General features: G+C 42.9%; 1 protein-coding gene across 1 annotated transcript in view; it reads right to left on the minus strand.

Annotated features, from left to right (window-relative positions):
* PDZD2 (PDZ domain containing 2) overlaps positions 1-23,196 on the minus strand; it is a 263,432-nt gene that overhangs the window by 92,674 nt on the left and 147,562 nt on the right. The window contains exon 2 of the mRNA XM_068990526.1: positions 7,649-8,147. Within this exon, the coding sequence (XP_068846627.1) occupies positions 7,649-8,147 (499 nt within the window). The remainder of the gene's footprint in view (positions 1-7,648; positions 8,148-23,196) is intronic.

A 23,196-nucleotide genomic window follows, 5' to 3' on the forward strand; every position in this document is an offset into this window, starting at 1 on the left:
AACCCACTCCACACCCCTGGCCCAAGATGCACACAGCTAGTTAAAAACAAAACAAAGCCACATATCTAATGTAAATGGCTTAAGAGGGGGACTTCCCTGAAGGTCCAGTGGTTACGGTTTCATCTTCCAATGAGGGAGATGTGGGTTTGATTCCTGGTCAGGGAGCTAAGATCCAAGATGCCTCTTGGCCAAAACACCAAAGCATAAAACTGAAGCAATATTGTAACAAATTCAATAAGGATTTTAAGAATGGTCCACGGCCACAGGAGGCAGGAATATACAGTGGAGAAAAGACAGCCTCTTCAATAAGTGGTGCTGGGAAAACTGAACAGCTCCATATAAAAGAATGAAAATAGAACACCTCCTAACACCATACACAAAAATGAACTCAGATGGATTAAAGACATAAATGCAAGGCCAGAAAACTCTTAGAGGAAAACATAGGCAGTACACTCCTTGACATAAATCACAGCAAGATTCTCTATGACCCACCTCTTGGAGCAATGGAAATAAAAACAAAAATAAACAAGTGGGACCTAATTAAACTTAAAAGCTTTTGCACAGCAAAGGAAACTATAAACAAGATGAAAAGACAGTCCCTCGAATGGGGGAAAATAACTGCAAATGAAACAATCAACAAAGGCTTAATCTCCAGAACACACAAGCAGCTCAGGTAGCTCAATACTAGAAAAACAAACAACCCAATCAAAAAGTGGGAGGAAGACCTAAACAGACTTTTCTCCAAAGAGACATACAGTTGGCCAACAACAACGAGAAAAGATACTCAACATCACTCGTTATTAGAGAAATGCAAATCAAAACTACAATGAGTTAGCCATTCACACCAGTTAGAACGGCCATCATCAAAAAATCTATAAACAATGTGTTGGAGAGGGTGGGGAGAAAAAGGGAATCTTCTTGCACTGTTGGTGGGAATGCAAACTGATACAGCCACTGTGGAGAACAGTATGGAGATTCCTTAAAAAAACTAGGAATAATAAAACTACCATATGGCCCAGTAATCCTGCTACTGGGCATATACTCTGAGAAAACCACAAATGAAACAGACCCATGTACCCCAATGTTAACAGCAGCACTATTTACAACAGCTAGGACATAGAAGCAACCCCCATGTCCACTGGCAGACAAATGGAAAAAGAAGTTGTGGTACATATATACAATGGAGTATTACTCAGTCATAAAAAGAAACACATTTGAGGCAGCTCTAGTGAGGTGAATGAACCTAGAGCCTGTTATACAGAGTGAAGAAAGTCAGAAAGAGAAAAGCAAATTTCATATATTAACGCATATATACGGAATCTAGAAAAATGATACTGATGAACCTATTTGCAGGGCAGGAATAGAGATGCAGGCATAAAAACAGACTTTGGCCACATGGAGGAGGGGGCGGGTGGGACGAGTAGAGAGAGTAGACATGTATGTACTGTCATGTGTAAACTAGCTAGCCAGTGGGAAGCTGCTGCACGGGCAGAGAGCTCAACCTAGTGCTCTGTGGCAACCAAGGGGGCTGGGAAGGCGGGGGCATGGGGAGGAGGTTCAGGAGGGAGGGGACATATGTGTACTTGTGGCTCATTTGCATTGTTCTATGATGGAGGCCAACACAATATTGTAAAGCAATTACAATAAATTAATTAAAAATTTAAAATAAAAAGAATGGTCCACATCAAAAAAATCTGAAGAAGCTTCAGAGGGCAGAGAGAAACAGATCTCCTTTCATCCAGTAAAGATCTTCTCACTTTTATCCAATAAGAGGATTCCCCTGCCATAACAGACAGTAGGAACTAAAAGGGGAGAATTCAAAGAAAATGATGCACGTTTCCTCACCGTGGAATTCCTTGATCATCTAATGAAGGGGTTCCGAGGAACACAAAGGAAGTCAGAAGCAGGAGGCGGCAGATGCTATCAGTCTTAACTGTGCAACTGTCGCGTTAAATCTAGCTGCCTACAGATGAAAGCAGTGTTCAGTTAAAAATAAAATCAGCGTCTAAAGTTTATTAGTCGAAAGCTGGAACTAGCCAAAACCCAACAGGCCAACTTAAATACAATAATATCAAGTATATTTCCAGCGGTCTTCTTACAATTCCACTTAGGTATCTTCTACACACACCAGTGGAGTCTCTTCTCTTCCTGACTTTGTCATCTCAACGGGAACAGCAATATCATCGATTCAAGCTTCAGAGGATATGCGAACCAAAAACCCAAGGACTGTCTTTGATTCATCCTTCTATTCCCTATACTTAAACCATAAGTGAGATCCGAAGGCTCTGTTTGCAAAACAGATCCACACCCATCTCACCTCTGTTCCTCTTCTCTGCCACCACCCTCATCAGTCACCAGCGTTTTTAGCTTGGGTTATCATAGTCTCCGATCTGGTCTCCATTTTTAAGTTTTACCTCTCACAAGCCACTATTCTCCATTACACATTTAGGATAAACATTTACAAAAACATCATGATGCATTTAACTTCAACCTTCTGACAGCTCCCCACTAGATATAGAATAAAGTCCACACTCTTTGCAATGGTAAACATGAACTTTGGTAATCTAGTCTCTTTCACATCACCTCCTAGTACTCTCCCTGTCACTCACTATGCTGCGGTCTCTGCTACCAGAATATTCTATCATTCCTGTCTTATGGCACCTTCGGATGTTAGTTTCTCACCAGAAACATTCTGCCCCCAGATTCTGCAGGGCTGCTCTCCTCCTGACACTCAGTCTTCAGCTGAAACATGGCCTCTTTAATAAGGTCTTCGCTGACATCCAATATCAACTGGCCTCCTGCCCGTGTCACTGCTGGGACATCTTTTACTTGACTCTGTTTTATTTCATTTATTGTACTTGTGGTCAGCATCTAACACTCTGGTTTTATCTATTTATTGCTTGTGGCCCCTTTATATGTGATAAATGCCACAAGATAGGAACCTTGTCTCTCGTTTACCAGTGGATTTTCCAGCAGCTAGAAAAGTGCCTAGCACATCACAATACTGCATAAATGTCACTGAATGAACAAACAGAGAATGTTTGGGGAATCTTAGGGGTCTTCAAAGTTATCGAGACTGACATTAAGAAGTTCGCCAAGATGGGAGACCTGCACGTTTGCCAATGTTCAGAGTGTGAACACAGACCCAGCTGTAGAGATGACAGAGTTCTGAAGCAGACCCTGTCTAGACAGATGGCTTGGGCTTTTGCTTCCTTCTACGTTGGCTGAAAGGGCAGTGAGACTTTGTCAGTCTGTTGAGAAAAAGCCAAACCACGCAAAATTGGATGCTATGGACGTCTGTATTAATGTTGGAGTGCTACCCTTTCCTATAAACCACCAATTACTGTGTGAGCTCACACACGTGTCTCTCCACGAAGGCAAACAGAGGGATTTATTTACCAAAAACAGGGGTAGTATATTAAAGGGAGTTGCCGCAGCAGCATTTAAATGACCTCATCTGCTGGAACCCAAAATAAAATGTTACAACAGCATCTTTGCCCCAAATGTGAGAAGACGCATCATCCAACCAGAATTTCACTGCAGCAAATGCTCTGGCTTCAACTGAAAACTTATTTTTGAGATTGTTCGCTTATCCCTTCTTACTTAGAATGATTAGTAAGAAATGAAGAAACGTGATCATAATGTCAGAGTTGAAATTCCGCCGTCAACAGACCAAAAAGCTCAGCTTGGAGGTAAGAAAACAAGCTCAGAGAAAGGACATGGCAGCCTGAAGGCCACAGAGCTGGGAATGGAAGAACCAGGGCTGGAACTTGGTGTCCCATCAAGGCTTGGGGCTCTCCTGTGCCTTCATTATAAGTGTCTCCGAAGCACCTACAGGTGCAATGCACTGAACTGGGGCAGAGATGGTAAAGGCTCAGAGGCAAGAGCGAGCATGGCATTTCGAAAACACGAATTCAGCCCAAATCAGGGAGAAAGAGAGCAGTGAGAATCAGGTGATGAAGGGCCTTCCTTATGTGCTATGTCAGGCTGAGGTGTTCGGGGATTACCCCCAAGGCAAGTGGACCACCAAATGGTTTCAGCCACAGTGTGCATGGAAAGATGTGCTCTCTAGAAAAGTCCCTCTGATGCAACGGGACAGTTGACGATGGGATGAAAGCGGGAGCAGTGTAGACTACTGTGACCACAGGTGGGAAATGACAGCAGCCTGGCCCTGAAGTAAAGCTGCAGGATGGGGCACACAGCAGTGGAGAGCACGGACATCCCCAAAGGAGCAGGAGTAGCCTGGATTCAGGGACTGACTGGACTTGCTGTAAGGGAGACGGCAGTTGTTGTCGCTAAGTCATGTCCAACTCTTTGTGACCCTATGGACGATGGCCCACCAGGCTCCTCTGTCTAAGGGATTTCCCAGGCAAGAAACTGGAGTGGGTTTCCATTTTCTTCTTTGAGAGAAGGCAGCATTCCAGCTAACTCCACAATGCCAACTGTCCCAATCTGGCTGGGTGACGGCGTTTCCCAGAATATGGAATTGCCAGTGAAAAACCAGGAAAGTTCTGCACAATCCAGGGCAAGTGGTCACTAGCTGAATCTCAGGTTTCTGGCTCAGGCAGCTCCGTGGATGGTAAGACCTGAAATGTCAGAATGGGCTTGGTGGTGCGGGAAAGCCATTCATCCAGTTTCCAGCATGATGTGAAATATCAGAGATGGAGACTTCCTGAGGATGGCTGTTAAAAAGCTGAGGGCTCCAAAGAGAGGTGAAGGTGGATGTGAACTTAGAGACATTGCCATGTGAAGTATGTATGTTCACCCCATGACGGTGGGGTCCTCCTAGAAGAGGACCATTCTCCCGCTGCCTCTGCCAGATGCAAACGTCAGGGACCACCCAGGAGATGTCCTCCGTGTTGACTCTCCTCCTGAGTTTCACACACTTTCCTGCAGATTTGGAGCTCTGGCAGCCTTTTTGAGGTCTCTGCTGAACCACTTACAGGAAAGAGGTCTGGCACAGCACAGGGTGGATTTCTGGGTACCAGGCTAAGACTGCAAACAGATGCACAGACACACAAGCCAGCTGTGAATAAGCTCTCCTGACTGACAAATGGTAGAATTTTTTTCATTGTTATGTGACCAAGTTTGGTTGCATTCATTCTTACCATGCAGCATCACAAAAATACACACTGTGTACATGTCACCTTGGGTGAGTAATGAGCTTCACTAGACAAGAGAGTAAGGAAGTCTGAATTCATTTCTAAAATTGCTTAGCTATATCCTAAGAGATTCCTGGGCTTTCGAAGATGGGCCCAATTTTTGTATTTTTAAAAATTCATCTGGTTGCAGGTGTATCATTCTATGTTAATATTTTATAGAAACAAGCCATACTTTAAAAGGAGATATTTGTGGAAATATTTCCTATAGGTCCATTAAGGGAGAATAGAAATGTAAAAACAAAGTCTGAGGATTTATTTTCCTGTAAGAAATAACAGTCTATGAAAAAGAAGTAGCTGACAAATAAAAATGGTCTGAATGATCATGAGCCTTGTCTGTAATTTATTAAGTCTCTGTAGATATATTAAATCATTAATAAAGCAGAAACGGAACAACGCCGACATGTCTAATCTCCCATTATTCAAATACAGTGGAATTTTCCCCCAAAGGCGAGGTAAATAGCTAATTTTTGTTTTTCTGGAAATTCCATTTTAGCATGACCTTGGGCTCATCCTGAAATAAAAATACACATCTAGCCATCCCAAGAACCTAAGCAGTCTTCTGTTAAGGTCTACTGGTCCCAGTTTGGGTGCCACCAAAATGAGGAGGGAAGCTGTGAAGATCCACTTCTTGTCAACATGATCAATCCCAGGCAAACGCATCTAATGAAGATACTTCTGGGGTTGCAAAAGGTACTGAAATATTCATGCCTGAGAAGATGTGGGGCCAATTCTGACTTTTTCAAGACCAAATGTACAACCCGAGGTCAATAATCAGTCTGCAGATTTAGAACAGTTATGGAGAATTCCAGACGGCAAGTTTCTTCTTTTAATATAGGCATGGGGCTTCAAAAAAAAAAAAAAAAGTTCCAAGACAATAGATGAAGATTTGCTTTTTTTCACCTTTCATTTGTATTTTCTGGAACATTTGATGTTGAGTGCAAAAACCAGGCAAAGGAATTCTGGTATGTGCAGTCTTAAGAGAGTCTAATCCAGAAATCTAATTTTAGGTTACTGCTTTTAATTAGGATGAGCAAAGGATGGTACTCTCTTAAAAGTTTGGTGTGGTACTTTTTTCTTTGAAAATCATTCCATTATCCCCACTTTGTCCTAGGCCAAAGGACTTCTTTGGACTGTATATGAGATTCCACCCTAAACTTTTGGTACCTTAAACCTTCAAACTGAACCAATATTGCCCAACTTGTTTTTTTCACTTTAGGCTTTCTGCATATTCACAATCTGATCAGAAGAAAAAAATCATATCAAGATATAGTATTCATTGATAAGGAACATACTATAACATTTCTATTGCCCTTAATTTGGGAGAGAGGTGTACATTATAATCTTTTTATTGTTTTTAATCCTTCTGAGGGAGAGGGGCATAAAATTGGTAGAAAATCATTATTAGAAACTTTTTTTTTCTTCTGGTTTGTACATTTCGTCTACAAATACACCTTCTCTGTGTCAGGTTTTATGAAGGTCACCCAGATCTCCAAATGAAGGAACACGGTTAGTCCCTTAAGACAGGTGTTATTTTGATTCTTCTCAACTCATTATGCAGGCAGGCTACAGCTGCAGAAATATTCATGAGCTAGCCTTACTAGAAATTACATTCCCTCCTACGGCACCATTTTCCAGACTGCAAAGCCGAACTTGATACTTCCTCTGTGCCCATTCTCCATCTTTCTAACTTCCTCTTTCATCCTTAGAGGGCATCTCCTGAATCAGAAAAGAAACCAATCAGGGACCATCTCACTAGTTACTGCTTTGTTTAGGAACCAAGAGGCACACCTGGCTGAGAGGGTTCTTGGAATGAGCACGTTGACCCTACAGAAGGTAACTTAGCAAGAGGGTATTGGTTGTAACGGGGGAGACCATTTGAGGCTAGAAGTGTGTCTACTACCATTCAGAACAGACCACACCTGCTTTGCTTTTAGGTAAGACCAGCTCCGACCATCACAGCTGGATACCACAGTTTCAGAGATTTCTATGAAGTTTCCAGACTTCACTGGAATTTAGCAATATAGTAACACAATCCCCTGAAAATGTCACTTGTTTTGATGTGTTAAAAATAAAAGCAGACGCTTCCCTGCAGGTTGGACATCCTTCCTGTGTAATACTCAGGCTTGGATATTTATGCTATCAGCAGCCACCAGGAATTCTTGGCCCTGCAGTGGCAATTCCACTGGTGACAACAGTGATAAATAATGATACAGTTCAAGTACTTTATCTAGGCCTCATATGACTCAAATTATACCACAGAAGGCTTGAATTTTCCACTTAGGATCACTTGACTAGCTCTTTATTTAAGTGGGATAAAATAACTTGGATTTTTTTGTTGTTATTATCATGTCCTCTGATCATTCATCTTAATATATCTTTCGGTATCCAAATGCAAGGTCATCTCAGGTGTATTTTCTAAAGCGTAAACACAACTGCAAACAATATTTCATGGAAAATTCAGCTTCTACCATCAAAGCAAACCTTACCCGTGCCAGGCAGTCACTGGATTGGAAGTCCGTCTTCCCAGATTTTGAGAAGCGGCGTTTGTCATTGCTTGTGGGCAGAGGGGCGTCTGTCTTTGGAATTCTAGGCTCTGTCCCTCTGTCCAATTCCGACCTATCTAGATGGGATCCAGCCACCTCCTTGAGCAAATCCGGGCCATTTTCTAGCTCAAAAGCATGACCGTTTCCCAGTTCAGGGTCTAGGCCATTGTCCAGCTCCGACACGGGGTCGTGGTCCAACTCACAGCCAGTACTGCTCTTGGATTCTTCAGCAGCTTTGTGGGTAGAAGGCCTGGCAATGACCCCAAACTTTCTTGCTCTCTTCCCCTTTTTCACTGTTCGGTCCCCCAGCTCCAAGGTAGGCGTCTCTCCTGGTTCGGAGCTGTTGCTACCGTTGCCGTTGTAAGAATGGACTTGGTGCTTGAAGCGGCGTAGCATGATCAGGTAGATGAAGCCGCCATTCCAGCACTGCTCAGCCAAGTAACTGCAAGGGAAAGAGAGGGGCCGGTTAGAACCCTCCAAACATCCTCCGCGAACAAGGCAGTGGGTCCATGCATCCATGGCCCACACAGAACCCATGTGACTAAAAGCCTGGCAGTGATCGAGGCACTAAGCTTCTTAAACAGGCTCCACGCTCCATTCAATCTATTGAATTGCTGATGCTAGAAATAACCCCCAAAGAAACCAAGAAACCATCATGAACTGAACATGTTTCATGGAAGTCCCTTATGAAGATACTCAGAGAAGGATTTTTCTATTAACAGGGCCAATCCTACTGTACTGTTTTTGTTTTTTTAAATTATTCTTCATTTTGCTCAACAACTTGTTGAATCAGAATGATGTCAGCCTCCCATTCATATTGTTCTGATGGGACAACACTGCCAGTGTTGAGGGAAATGTAAAAATCAGACTGGGGGGAATGTATAGTTCTGCCCTTGGGATCAAAAAATCAACTGCATGACACAAACTATTATATACAGAACATAAAAGCAACAAGGTCCTACCGTATAGCATAGGGAATGATGGTGAATATCCTATGATAAACCGTAATGGAAAGGAGTATGAAGAATATATATATAATAACCGAGTCACTTTGATGTATAGCAGAAATCAACACAATATTGTAAATTAACTATATTCCAATAAAATAAAAAAAGCCAGATTGGAGAGTCAAACTGAGGCAAAAAAAAAAAAAAACAAAAACAAAACCCAGCATAAGAGGAACTCTGCCTCACATGAGTTAAGGTGAAAAAAAAGATCCTGAGTTGGGCAGGGTGGAGGGGCTGTATTAAGATTCAGCCAACGGAGAAGCACCAGCCAATGTGTGTGGCATGAAATGAGGACCAGGTTCATTTCTTGGTACTGGTTCCAGTTTGGCTGTTCATAGAACATGCGAAGTCTCACTTCCAGTCTGGGCATCACATGAAGAGGAATACTAATAAAGTGGAAAACACGCAGACACAGGGCAACCAGGATGAACATGGCTGCTGGGAACCACGGCAACCAGGAATGGTGGGAGGAAGGAGGGGTGTTAAGCTTGAGGAAGACAAGGCTCAATGGTTTTCACATGTATCTGAGGACTGTCAAATATTTAGGAGCAGGAAATCATATGAGCTAATGCATGTGAAGCCTGATATACGACGACTCTTCCAAATCTTAGAGAATAACAGTAAAACATCAAGTGAGATGAGTACTTAGCAGCATCCAGGACCAGATCATTAAAGTTTCACTAAAGAAAACACTTGCTCAAAGTCAGGAAGCCAGGCTGGGCTGGATCCCCCACTCATGCCACCAAAGATAAGGCAGCACAAACCCTAGATGAACCCAGGGAATGCCTTCAACCACTGGAATCTTGCCACATTCTACACATCACTGGCTCCCAAGCAAAGAATGTCAACAACCAAATCCTTAACGAGTCAGACCGGCTTCCCTTCTTCATGCCCCACAAAGAGAATGCCTGGGGCTATGGTGCCTACATTTTCAATTAGTAGAAAACAGAGAAATTTTCCAGTATACCAAACCAGCCTCTCTCCTTCTGTGTCTAAATACCAGACCTGAAAGCTGTGGCAGTCAGTGTGTGAGAAAAGGACCAGGTCATAAGGAGAGATGACCAGCCATGTTTGAAATGTAGTTAAATTCTGAGCCAAAGGCATATACTGCCCGTACATAAAGGTCAGGGTATTGCAACGACAGTGACTGTCTAACCAAAGAAGAGAACAATTCTGAATTTTTGCCTTGAAGTAAAATGAACAAGAGAGAAGAGTCCTCAAGTATCAGCCAAAGCGAGTAAAGCACTTTCTTTGACTCTGGGCTGTAAACCATGGCAATGAACTTACACATAAAAATGAGGTAGATATAAGATCCTATACAGACCCCAAGTTGTTCCATGAAACACAGTGAGATGAAAGGTATTTCTAGGCATTTCTAGATGAAACACGTTTCTAGACCTTTCTAGGGTCTAGAAAATGAACGCTGGTTCCAGTACCATTTTTCTACAATGTTTAGATTTCATTTTTTGAATTGTATACTTTTTTTCATACTGAATAAAATCTCTGAAAGGTATAAAATCATAAGAGTAATTAGCAGGCTATAAGGGTTTCCTTTGAGCAAACCACTACTGTTAATCCAATATATATGTTCAGATATTATGAAAAAACCAGATGGGGTAGTAAAAACAGGACCAGGTTGAGAGTTAGACACCCAGGTTTTCATTATAGCTTTGGCCCAACCATGTAAAACAATGCTAATTATGCCAAATTTTCACTGACAGATGAATGGAGAGACAAAATATGATACCTCTGTACAGTGGAATACTATTCAGAAATAAAAAGGAATGAAGTTCGTGCTACAACATGGGGAAAGCTTGAAGCATTATGCTAACTGAAAGATGCCAGGTCACAAAGGGATATGTATCATTCCATTATTGGACATGTCCAGAATAGGGAGATCCCATTGAGATAGAAAGCAGATCGGTGGTTCCCAGGAGCTGGGGGTTAGGAAAGAAAGAATTGAGACTGACCACTAATAGGTACAGGTTTTTTGTAGGGAGGTGATGAAAATGTTCTAGAATTAGACAGTGGTGATAACTGCACAATATGGTGAATATAACCACTAAATTGTACATTTTAAAATGCTGAATTTTATGTCGTGTGAATTACATCTCAATTTTTAAAAAAAACTAATAGCAAATATAATATCAGCCAAGTTTTGAATTTTTTCTTTGAGTGAACACTCTTTAAGAACTCTCAGAAGAAGAAATCAAGGCTCAAAAATATTAACTTGCCCAAGTTCGCACAACTGCCAACTGGTAGACCCAGGTCTGTCTGCTTCCCAACCATGCACATCCTCTGTGTAGTTCTGCTTCTTAAATCAGTACCATTCCTGGGCTTCAGCTCCCTCATCTGCAAAGTGAAGGTGTTAAAATGGATCATCTCTAAGTTGCTTTCATGTTCTAACTGTGACTGCTGGATTCCTGGGAAGAGTTCCAGGAGTAGGAGAGCAAGCTAGCCCAGTGTCAAGTATAAAACAAAAATCTAGAAAAACAGAAAACAGTCCCTTTACATCCAAGTCCTAGGCCTCCAGGACATTTACCCTCAATGTGAAAAAGATTTCACTGGGAGAGGCAATTTCTATCAAATTGCTTTTGAGACTCTACTTTTTGTATTACAACTCTGAACAACTTGATGGATTATCCACAGAGACCTTCTACTCAGTACCAAGGCTGGTCCACTGATTCAGAGTATAAGATTTTGAATATCTTTCCTATCCCTGCTCTCATAGGCACTCCAGGAACCATAGACTTTTCCAAGGCTGATACTTTATCCCTTGTGCAGGATCCACATTCGGCAGAATTTCAAAGCAAGAGGAGTTTATCCTTAGTTTGGCACCATCTCCCAGTCCTTTCTTGGCTTCCTAACAATAAATAAGACCCTGTCACCTTCAGGGAACTATGTGACAGGTTACTTTATTCCTTCCTGGACACTGCATTTTCTAAGGTCATCCTGAAGGCGAACTGTAATGCATGAATTATGGACACTGTAGCAAGTTAGTGAAAAAGAGACTCTTAGGCAGTGGGCAATTTTCTTACAATTCTCTGAATCACCTTAAAGGTAATGCCACTGCATCCCCTCTCCATCAAGTATTCAAATGACTTGCCTAACTTTTCTGGCACCTGCCTGGCTAATTCATACTTCCAAATCCCCTTCTGTTCCGCAGAATTTTTACCCACCATTAGAATCTGTAAACTTCAAAGTCAACATTAGAGGAACCAGACACAAAATACAATCACATGACTTAGAAAAATAGAAGGTCTCCTCGTCATTAACAACAGGTAAAATTAGTCTTCTACCATATGGTAGCTTCTCCATACCATATGATTATTTTTTGACTTATTCCAAAAATCTGTCCTCTGGTATGTAAAATTATTCATTCAATTCACTTAAAATTTATTTTCTTTTGACCATCCCAGGCTGGCCTTAAGACAAAGGGAAAAGGCCAGAAATGAGGGACTGAGTTCTAGCCTAGAACTTGTTTGACTAGATCCCTTCCTCTCCCTTCCCCTCAAAAAGTGCTTTATCCAAATGAAACTTTGAGTACCTCCTTTGTTTCTTAATGCTGTCGTAATTTTAAAGTCTGGGCTCTGCAGGAGTGGGAGCCTGAGAAGTGGTTGGCAGGTGAGACTAGATGCTTGGAGGAGCTCAAGAGATAAAGCTTCCTGGAGTTTGAAGATCAAGATGGATATGGGGCAGGAGATAAGAAGGGCAAAGACAGGTGAGATGCTGGAAGGCCAAAGACACCCATCGTTAACTCATGCCCTGATTCTATCAAAAGAAGGCCAGAGGAAGCTGTACAGTTTTGATATTTGAAACTGTTTTGCCAAAGTTCTTGGAATCTACGATCTCCAGGTGCCCCTGGAAATCATCTTGGGCCTCCAGCCACTGATCACTGATGTCTGGTACATAGTGTGAGACTATAGAAGTCTGACGCCAGGCTGAACTGAGGGTGCACATGTGCGTGGAACTCAGAGGAACTTGGATCTTCATCGCAGGGCCCTGGCCTGTACTACAATGGTCTGTATAACTCAAAGAACACATAAAAGGACTCTGGAACTTTTCACCAAACCACATATTCTTGCTTCATCTGAGTATGTCAGGTCTCCAGTACAGAAAGCAGGAGACTAAACACTGACTACAAGGAGATGTTTATAGACAAGTTATTAGGGTCTGAGATTTCTACAGTGAAAATAGCTGCAAAGATCACCCTGTCTAACACACAGGACCAACCTCTTACCTCTCACCTTAGGAGTAACAGGAGGCTGGAAAGCTGGCTGTGGTCCTTTGAAAACCTGCTAAGCCTAATTATTCCAAAGGGCTGTCTGAGGTTATAAATCTGCAGGTTCCCAGAGAACAATGGGCTGAGAGGAAGTGTTAAATACAGAGACTGATTTCCCAGTGAAGTCTTGGCTAGGAAGCAGAGGGAGGCAAGTTTGGACAGCTCTCCAAGAGGGGAAGGGAAGATGAGAAACATCACTTCCTGGAGTCAGTTAGGAACCAGGGTCCCCATGGGCATTCTTTCTCGAGTGTAGCCCTCCAACTACCTTGAATTTGGGGCACGCTTTTCCCAGATTCCGCAGCCCTTCCTAGAAAGAGCTGAACATTCTTTGGGGAACCCTGAAGGCAGAATTTGGGGTCTGAATATCACGCTGAGAAAAGATACGGATCCCTGTGATGCACTCCCAAGGCCCTTTCTGGAAAGAACTCAACGTGCTTCCTTGCTAGTTCACGGAGGGGAAAGGGAGCTCTGAGCAGATGGAGGAAGATGGGATTGGGCACCAAAACAGAGCTGAAAATAGAACAGGGTCTGGGCTTAGCGTAAAAGTAACCAGAACACTGTATTCCAACTGCTGGGTGGCGGAGCTAACTGGGGAAGCCAAGTTTTACTCATTCTCACCTTCTCTCTTCAGCACAAATGCCTGGCTTCGGTGACTCTCCCCTTCTCTCTCTTATCTGAAGAATATGCATAAATGAACATGTTTTCTTTATGATAAAATGTGTGTTTATTATTATTAATTTAAATTATTAATTACATTTTTTATTTATTTATGCCTCTCTGCACAGCATGTGGGATCCTGGTTCCCCGACCAGGGATCAAACCTGTGCCCCCTGATTTGGAATTGCAGTGTCTTAACCACTGGACCACCTGAGAAGTCCTTGTTTATAAGTTTTTTTAATCATAAAATTTGGATTGAGTCCACGGTGCTCTAGGGGAACCAGGATGTGGGGAAGAGGGGCAAGTATGCTGATCCTCTGGCTACTGCTCTTTCTATGAATGATAAACTGTCTTTCATTCCTGATCCAGGACTCTCCTATCTTCTGCCGGCAGCACCCAGGAAACTGTGGCAGGCTAACTGATTTAGCTTACTGGTCAGATAAAATCATAATTCTTGACATGTAGCAGAAGAATATGCCGACTCAGTTCATAATTGATCTTGTTCCCCAATCTTATCCAAGGAGCTCAGTGATATGAGTCGTCACACCAGTGACTAAGAAATAAAAATCAATACGCATCTTACATCAAAACAATATTGAGAATAAGTCTTTCAGGTAGAATCAAACAGAGGTGGTATTATACTAAGAGGAGTCATAAAGAAAGTGGGTGTTTGAGCCTTCGAGTTCACAAATACTGATTAAAGTCAGTGTATCAAGGATTTCCTCCTCGGTCTAGTGGTTAAGACTTTGCTTTCCAGTGAGGAGGGGTAGGGGTTCAATCCCTGGTTAGGGAACTAAGATTCCATATTCCTCGCAACTAAAATGCCAATACATAAAACAGAAGCAATATTGTAACAAATTCAATAAGGACTTTAAAAATGGTCCACATTAAAAAAAAAACACCTTGAATACTCAATTAAAAAGCAGCTAAATCATATGATCCCTGAAAAAAAATTTTTTTCAATTCCCACGCAAGAAGGTATCATTGATTTTTCGTATTTATTTTGAAAATTCACATCTCAAACTAGTAAGACTGATTTAAATTCACCACCGTCACAGCAGAGAGTCTCCACACCAGGACACATCCCACACTTTCTACCCCAATACAGCTTTCACAGGAAAGACCTAGAAGCGTGGTCTTTGCATTCATGTTGTAGTAAGTTTACATGAAGTTTCAGCTTTCCTCCAAGGTTTTCTTATACCTCATTTTCTGCATGAATCAATAAAAGCAATTTTAAAAGCATCCATACACTTTTGGGAACCAGGAATTCAGAAGCTAAGTAGAAAACATGTGATCAACAATAAGAACTGACCTTATAAAACATACTGCAGAGAAACTGCCCCACAAAACAGACCCTCCAGGCTTCTGTTTGCAAATGACTGCATTTCTTTATTCAATTACTATGAGTGAATCAGAGTTTCTTATGACTATATGAGATCAACGTGCAGTCTATACAAAATCAAATTAGAACTCCAGCCACACAGCTTTGCTGACTCATCCTGATGATGTTGGTCACATTTTCCCTGGTGGGGGCGGGGCGGGGAGGGCATGCAGGTGAAGTCAGACTTTGCTGTACATGAATGAGTCAATTTCACCTCATGAGGGAACTGATGAGCTCAGACAGCACACATGGGAACTCCTTTCACTTCTTTTTCCCTCATGACATACACTACTTTTGCGCATGACTACTTGTGCATTACAAATCTATTCATTCATTCACTCATTTAACCAACAGTTATTGAACACCTACTGTATGCCAGGCACTGGTTTAGGCATTTGGTGGGGGTAGAGCAGTGAAAAAACTGACGTCCATCTTTGTGGAGCTCACAGTTTAGCAGAGGCAAAGACAAACAACAGACCTATTTAAATAATCATCCAAATAAATATTGAGTAGTACGTTAGAAGGTGATTCATGCTATGGAAAATAGAACATATTGAACAGGATAAAGAGGACTGAGCATGCCAGGAGCTGAATGAGGTGGACTGAAATTTTAAATGCACTGGGCAAACACTTGAAGAAGATGAAAGAGTTGGCCGTGCAGCTGCCTGGGAGAAGAACATTCCAGACAGAGGGAAGAGCCAGTGTAAAAGGGGTAAACTGGAAATGTGCCTGGTGCATGTGAGAACAGTGAGGAGTGGGCAAGGAGGAGAGCAACGGGGGACTAGGTCGGGGAGATACCAGGGGAGATACCAGTTTCTGCAACACTTGTTGTAAAGACTTTTGTGCAGAATGGGGAGTGGGGGCTTCCCAAATGGCTCAGCGGTAAAGAATCCACCTGCCAATGCAGGAGACACGGGTTCGATCCCATATCTGGGACGATCTGGAGCAACTAAGCCTGTGTGCCACAACTACTGAGCCTGTGCCATAGAGCCCAGGAACCACAAGGACTGAAGCTAAGGGCCCTAGAGCCCGTGCTCTACAGCAAGAGAAGCCCCAGCAATAGGAAGCCTGTGCACTCAACTGGAGAAAAGCACCGCACAGTAACAGAGACCTGGCCAAGCCAAAAACAAAAAAATAAATTACATTTAAAAACAACAAAAAAGAAAGAGCTAGTTCCTAAAAAAATGAGAAGCAGTTCAGCTCTGAGCATAGGAATCATGTGATATGCACTCTGTTTTAAAACGAAAGCTTTGTTCCTGTGTTGAGAGTAGACTACTGGCAGAGCAAGGGTAGGAGTGAGACCAGATATTGAGAGAAGCTGGCTCAGTGCAGAGTAACAGTAGGGGTGGTTCGAAGTGGTCAAAATCAAGATCAGTTTTGAAGGTAGAGTCAGCAGTCTTTGCTTTTGGATCTGATACAGGGTGTGAGAGGAAGACAGAAGTCAAGGATGGTGTCTAAGTGTTTGGCTTGAGCAACCAGAGGCATGGAGCTGTCACCACCTGAGGCTGGTAGAGTAGCTTTCTGTCGGTTGGGGCCATCTGACCTATTCTGATGCCCAGGTCTATTCTGGAGTTACATTCTGAATATGTTGTTTGAGAGGCTGTGTGGCTGCTGGGTGGGTGGCTGGCCATCTGAATCTTGATACTGGAGCAGAGGACTGAATTGGAAACAAAAAAATTGGGAGGCACAAAGTACCAACGATATTTAAAGTCTCCTGAAGATAAACTTTAGGTGGACTTTCTGAGGCCAGAGTTCTTACTGAATCAAAAGCACACTGCAATGTTTTGTATTTCCTTCCAATCTTGCCTCTGGCAAGGGGTATAACAAGTTAATCCCTTAATTTAAGACACTAGAAGCTCTCAGAGAACCATCTGTCACTCTTTGTATTCTCTACCAGTCTGCCAGTCAAGAGCTACCTCATGTCCTAATTTGCAAATCAGTAATGGCAAGGAAATTCATTGGAAGGACTGATGCTGAAGCTCCAGTACTTTGGTCACCTGATGCAAAGAGTTGACTCTTATTGGAAATAAGACCCTGATGCTGGGCAAGATTGAAGGCAAAAGGAGAAGAGGGCAGCAGAGGATGAGATGGTTAGACAGCATCACTGACTCAAAAGACATGAGTTTGAGCAAACTCCAGAAGACAGTGAAGGACAGGGAAGCCTGGTGTGCTGCAGTCCATGGGGTTGCAGAGTTGGACATGACTTAGGGACTGAACAACAATAACAAAAATGACTAGTGAGGTCACAATCCTTAGTAGTCCTCCAATTTCTTTGAAAATTGTCTATTGGCTGGATGACATCACCGACTCGATGGACACTAAGTTTGGGTGAACTCCAGGAGTTGGTGATGGACAGGCAGGCCTGGCGTGCTGCAATTCATGGCGTCGCAAAGAGTTGGACACGACTGAAGCGACTTAGCAGCAGCAACACACACAAATGACTGGTCAATGAAAAAAACCCCTTCCATTAAAAAAAAAAAAAAGACTTCTTTTGGATAAATAACTTCATTGAGGCATATTTTATATCTCCTACAATTCATCCATTTCAAATGTACAATTCAATGATTTTTAGGAAATTTATCAAGCTATGCAACCACCAACATAAATCAGTTTCAGAACATTTTCATCACCCTAGTAAGATTCCTTATGCCCTTTCACAGTTAATGCCATTCCCAGCCCAGCCAGCACTTTTTCTATCTGTAGATCTGCCCCTTCTGCATGTTTCATATAAATGGAATCATACATGGTCTCTTGTGTCTTGCTTCTTAGAAGCAACTCCTTTTCGATCGATCCTCAGTCATCAGAACGTATCCCCTTCTGCGTCTTCTGCATTTACACCCTACAAAGTCTCGACTCATGCAAACATGCTCTTTTGAGAACATCTTTCTCACTTTCCTTCGGATCATGCCCAGTCATCCAATTATTTCAGCATCTCACCCGTCCTTTCCCTTCACATTATTCTGGGGAATAACCACCTTTCCTTCCAGTTTGGGCTATAACGCATCTGGTAGCCTCTCCTCCCTTCAGAGTTCCTCCCACGACTGCACTGAAGTGAAGGCGGCATTCTTTCCCATTTGGTCTCCTAGATTTTCCTTACTTTTCCAACATCATAAACTATGTTTTGAAAGGAAATAATTTCTCATTAACACTAACTAGGCGTAGAGTCCAAACACCATGCTAATGTAATACGTATCATATGCTAATATAGTCATGTTACTCTGCATTTCATTCTTTTCATTTTTATTTCAAAACTTCATTGCATTTTTAATTTTCTCCATGTTATTGTTTTTTCAGGACAGATTACCAGGGACTAATGAACCCAAAGTCTCTTTGGTACTTCTTTTGCCTGTATTGATCCTAAGGTCTTTCTTCTGCCCTGCTCCCTGGCCAGTCAGAGACACACACTTTATATCAAAGAGCTCTCTGCTATGACTTGCCCCTGAGAGCTCAAGATAGATCAGCTCTGAGAAACAGAAAATCCAAAGTGGCTCACTCCCTGTGACTCAGGTCTTAACCAGAGATCCAGCTCCCCAGCCCTGCCCATGGCAATTCCTGCGCTTCCGCACAGAACAGAGTTGCCCTTGGCCTTGCATTCGAAGAGGCTGCTATTAATGCTCAAGGGTAACTGAAGCCAGACTCACATCCCAAAGATGATGCTCATTTATCTTCTAGACTCAGAACCACCAAGTCCTGAAAAAATGCACCAACGATGACCCAGGGATTGACTTCTGTACTGACGCTGCCACATCTCCGTGTCCCTCCAGAGTGAAAGGTGCTGGAGGCTAAGAGAATTAGTGACACACACTCTCCCTTTCTGTCCCTCTTCCCGCGAACCAGCCACGACTGAGTTCACAAGCAGCCAGTAATCCTCAAGCCCGCACAGTGCACCATTCAAAAGACACCACCCTCTTCGCTTCCCCAGAGGTGGCGGTAAAAAAAGGGAGACTCTTGTGGGTCCCTGCATTTCCTGAAAGCACCCGCCACTGCTCACACACCAGTTCAAACACTGATGAAATGTCTGTGCCCTCCACTTCCCTCCCCTTTCAGGCAGATCCAGCTGCATCTTGAAACAATTTCCCCAGTTTGTCTCAATCCTTCCAGGGTCCGTTCCATTGGCTTGGCCAGAGCCTGCCCCCACCTCATGCCAAGCCTGGTTTCACTTATGTCAAAACAACTTCCATCAAAATCGTGGGCTTCTTTTTTCAAATTTCTTTCACTGTTTTGAAGTCAGCAGAGAAAAGATACTTAAATTGCAAAATAACTACCTCGATTAATGTGTTCTGGCTAATGCTAGGCGCTGTTCTTTTCTCGAATCTCTCCTGCATAGTTTGCTGAAGGTTTTTTAAAATTGGATTTTGGGGTTTTCTTTCTTCTCTAAGGATCTCTGGCAGGCATGGTAGGGCTGAACAGGTTTCATAATTTACAAAGGTTTGCATAGACTGACTTTCTAAGTTTGGCAACATTCTTTTCCAAGCAAAGGGTGCTCCTTAAAAGCTGGATTTGTTGGATATTTTCCCTGTAATTCATCCATCTGCATGATCCTCTAGGCCTCTTCTTAGTCTAGAGGATTTCAATTACAAGAAAGCCAAATCAATAAAGTTCTGTCCTAGAAAAAGAGATAAGCCAAGTCCTTAGAGATGTGGACAGAACAATTTTAACATCTGGGCATCCAATCAGTATAACTCTTCATGTGTCTGCTGACCAGTTCTGACTGTGGCATCACTGACATTTGTGGCCTCTGGCTAATTATGCTCAAAAAAAATGCATAGGCATTTTGTATTATCTATGGAGATTTTAAAAATAACTGCAAACTAAGCATTAAAGAAACCATATATTATTGGATACACGAGCATAAACATTGATATGAAAATGCAAAGCTTGCTTATAATGGTATGTTTCTATTAGAAGTGCTGGAAACTAATACAAATTATAATAGACAAGGGGGATGGGTACCAGTACTGATTAAGTGTAACTATATGCTGTGTATTGAGTTAATTGCACACACACGTCACCTTGATCTGTCTTTTAGAGATGAGAAAATAGGCTCAGAGAGATTAACTTGCCCAAGGTCACCAAACTGATATAGGTGGAACTAGGATTTAAATCTAGAGCCAGACATCCTGGAATGTGAAGTCAAGTGGGCCTTAGAAAGCATCACTATAAACAAAGCTAGTGGAGGTGATGGAATTCCAGTTGAGCTGTTTCAAATCCTGAAAGATGATGCTGTGAAAGTGCTGCACTCAATATGCCAGCAAATTTGGAAAACTCAGCAGTGGCCACAAGACTGGAAAAGGTCAATTTTCATTCCAATCCCAAAGAAAGGCAATGCCAAAGAATGCTCAAACTACTGCACAATTGCACTCATCTCACATGCTAGCAAAATAATGCTCAAAATTCTCCAAGCCAGGCTTTAGTAATATGTGAACCGTGAACTTCCTGATGTTTAAGCTGGTTTTAGAAAAGGCAGAGGAACTAGAGATCAAATTGCCAACATCCGCTGGATCATGGAAAAAGCAAGAGAATTCCAGAAAAACATCTATTTCTGCTTTATTGACTATGCCAAAGCCTTTGACTGTGTGGATCACAATAAACTGTGGACAATTCTGAAAGAGATGGGAATACCAGACCACCTGACCTGCCTCTTGAGAAACCTATATGCAGGTCAGGAAGCAACAGTTAGAACTGGACATGGAACAACAGACTGGTTCCAAATAGGGAAAGGAGTATGTCAAGCCTGTATATTGTCACCCTGCTTATTTAACTTCTATGCAGAGTACATCATGAGAAACGCTGGGCTGGAAGAAGCACAAGCGGGAATCAAGATTGCCGGGAGAAATATCAATAACCTCAGATATGCAGATGACACCACCCTTATGGCAGAAAGTGAAGAGGAACTCAAAAGCCTCTTGATGAAAGTGAAAGAGGAGAGTGAAAAAGTTGGCTTAAAGCTCAACATTCAGAAAACGAAGATCATGGCATCCAGTCCCATCACTTCATGGGAAATAGATGGGGAAACAGTGGAAACAGTGTCAGACTTTATTTTTTGGGGGCTCCAAAATCACTGCAGATGGTGATTGCAGCCATAAATTTAAAAGACGCTTACTCCTTGGAAGAAAAGTTATGACCAACCTAGACAGCATATTCAAAAGCAGAGACATTACTTTGCCGACTAAGTCCGTCTAGTCAAGGCTATGGTTTTTCCAGTGGTCATGTATGGATGTGAGAGTTGGACTGTGAAGAAAGCTGAGCACCGAAGAATTGATGCATTTGAACTGTGGTGTTGGAGAAGACTCTTGAGAGTCCCTTGGACTGCAAGGAGATCCAACCAGTCCATTCTGAAGGAGATCAACCCTGGGATTTCTTTGGAAGGAATGATGCTAAAGCTGAAACTGCAGTACTTCGGCCACCTCATGCAGAGTTGACTCATTGGAAAAGGCTCTGATGCTGGGAGGGATTGGGGGCAGGAGGAAGAGGGGCTGACAGAGGAAGATGGCTGGATGGCATCACTGACTCGATGGACGTGAATCTGAGTGAACTCTGGGAGATGGTGATTGACAGGAGGCCTAGCGTGCTGCGATTCATGGGGTCGCAAAGAGTCGGACATGACTGAGCTACTGAACTGAACTGGAGGATTTAAATTTCAATTTGATTGCAAACAAATCCAGGCCATGACCTTGGGATTTACCATGTGCCCCATCCTAATGTTGTTCATTATGACCAGCTTTGTTGTTGGTGTTGTTCAGTCATGTTAGACTCTTCACAACCATATGAACTGCAGCATTCCAGGCTTCCATGTCCTTCACTATCTCCCAGAGTTTGCTCAAACTCATGTCCATCGAGTCGATGATGCTATCCAACCATCTCATCCTCTGTCATCCCCTTCTCTTCCTGCTTTCAATCTTTCCCAGCATCAGGGTCTTTTCCATGAGTCGGCTCTTCCCATCAGGTGGCCAAAGTATTGGAGTTTCAGCTTCAGCATCAGTCCTTGCAATGAATATTCAGGACTGATTTCCTTTAGGATGAATTGGTTTGATCTCCTTGCAGTCCAAGGGACTCTCAAGAGTCTTCTCCAACACCACACTTCAAAAGCATCAATTCTTCGGTGCTCAACCTTCTTTATGGTCCAACTCTCACATCCATACATGACTACTGGAAAAAAACCACAGCTCTGACTAGATGGACCTTTGTTGGCAAAGTAATGTTTCTGCTTTTTAATAGGGTTTCCAGGTTGGTCATAACTTTTCTTTCAAGGAGCAAGCATCTTTTAATTTCATGGCTGCAGTCACTGTCCACAGTGATTCTGGAGCCCAGGAAATAATCTGTGACTATTTCCATTTTTTCTCCATCTATTTGCCACAAAGTGATGGGACCAGATGCCATGATCTTTGTTTTTTGAATGTTAGGCTTTAAGCCAGATTTTTCACTGTCTTCTTTTACCATCACAACCAGGTTTAGAAAAAGAAAAAAGGGCAGCAACCTCTATCTGCCAAAGAGGCTTCTCCCCATGTAAATATCATAAGGGATTCCACTTCAGTGGTCTGTTCACACCCAAAATAAGTCCCAGGCCCAGAAGAAAAGGGCCTTGGGGAAAACAAGAGGTATTTTCAGACAGGCCCAGAAGGCAAGTGAGTGCTTGGGAGGGATGAGGTGCTTTCTCCAGGTGAGTGGAAGAGGCCAACTGCCCTCACCTATCTCTCCACCATGATCTTGAGACAGTCCCCAAGAAAGTTCTGGAGAAGCAGAGGCAACATTTCCTTAGCTTGCCCAGAATCAGAGGCCTGGGTGTCCAGCATAGCCAAGGTCCAAAATAATGGCTAGCATAGGCTATGCCTCCAAGGTTGGCCCCTGGCTCGGGGCATCCTGGACCACAGCCACCTCGCCTGGCTCCCGGCACCCGCTATGGCGCCTCCACTCCAGACCAGTGCCTCTCAAGCAGACTGTACCCTGGATACCTCTCTCTTAATGATGAGCCGCCCCTCCGATGGCAGGCAGTCTGCACCCACCTTCTGGCTGTAAAAAAGAGGGGTTTTAATACCACATGCATTGTTCCTGTGGATTTTTGTGGAAGATAATGTGCTGTAAGGTGAGGCTGGGAGGGAAGGGGAAGGGCAGGCAAATCCCTGAGCTGAAGGGCTGCTCAGATGTCTCTTCAAGGAAGGACTCG

Source organism: Capricornis sumatraensis, chromosome 18 (genome assembly GCF_032405125.1).
Source record: "Capricornis sumatraensis isolate serow.1 chromosome 18, serow.2, whole genome shotgun sequence".
NCBI classification, from domain to species: Eukaryota; Metazoa; Chordata; class Mammalia; order Artiodactyla; family Bovidae; genus Capricornis; species Capricornis sumatraensis.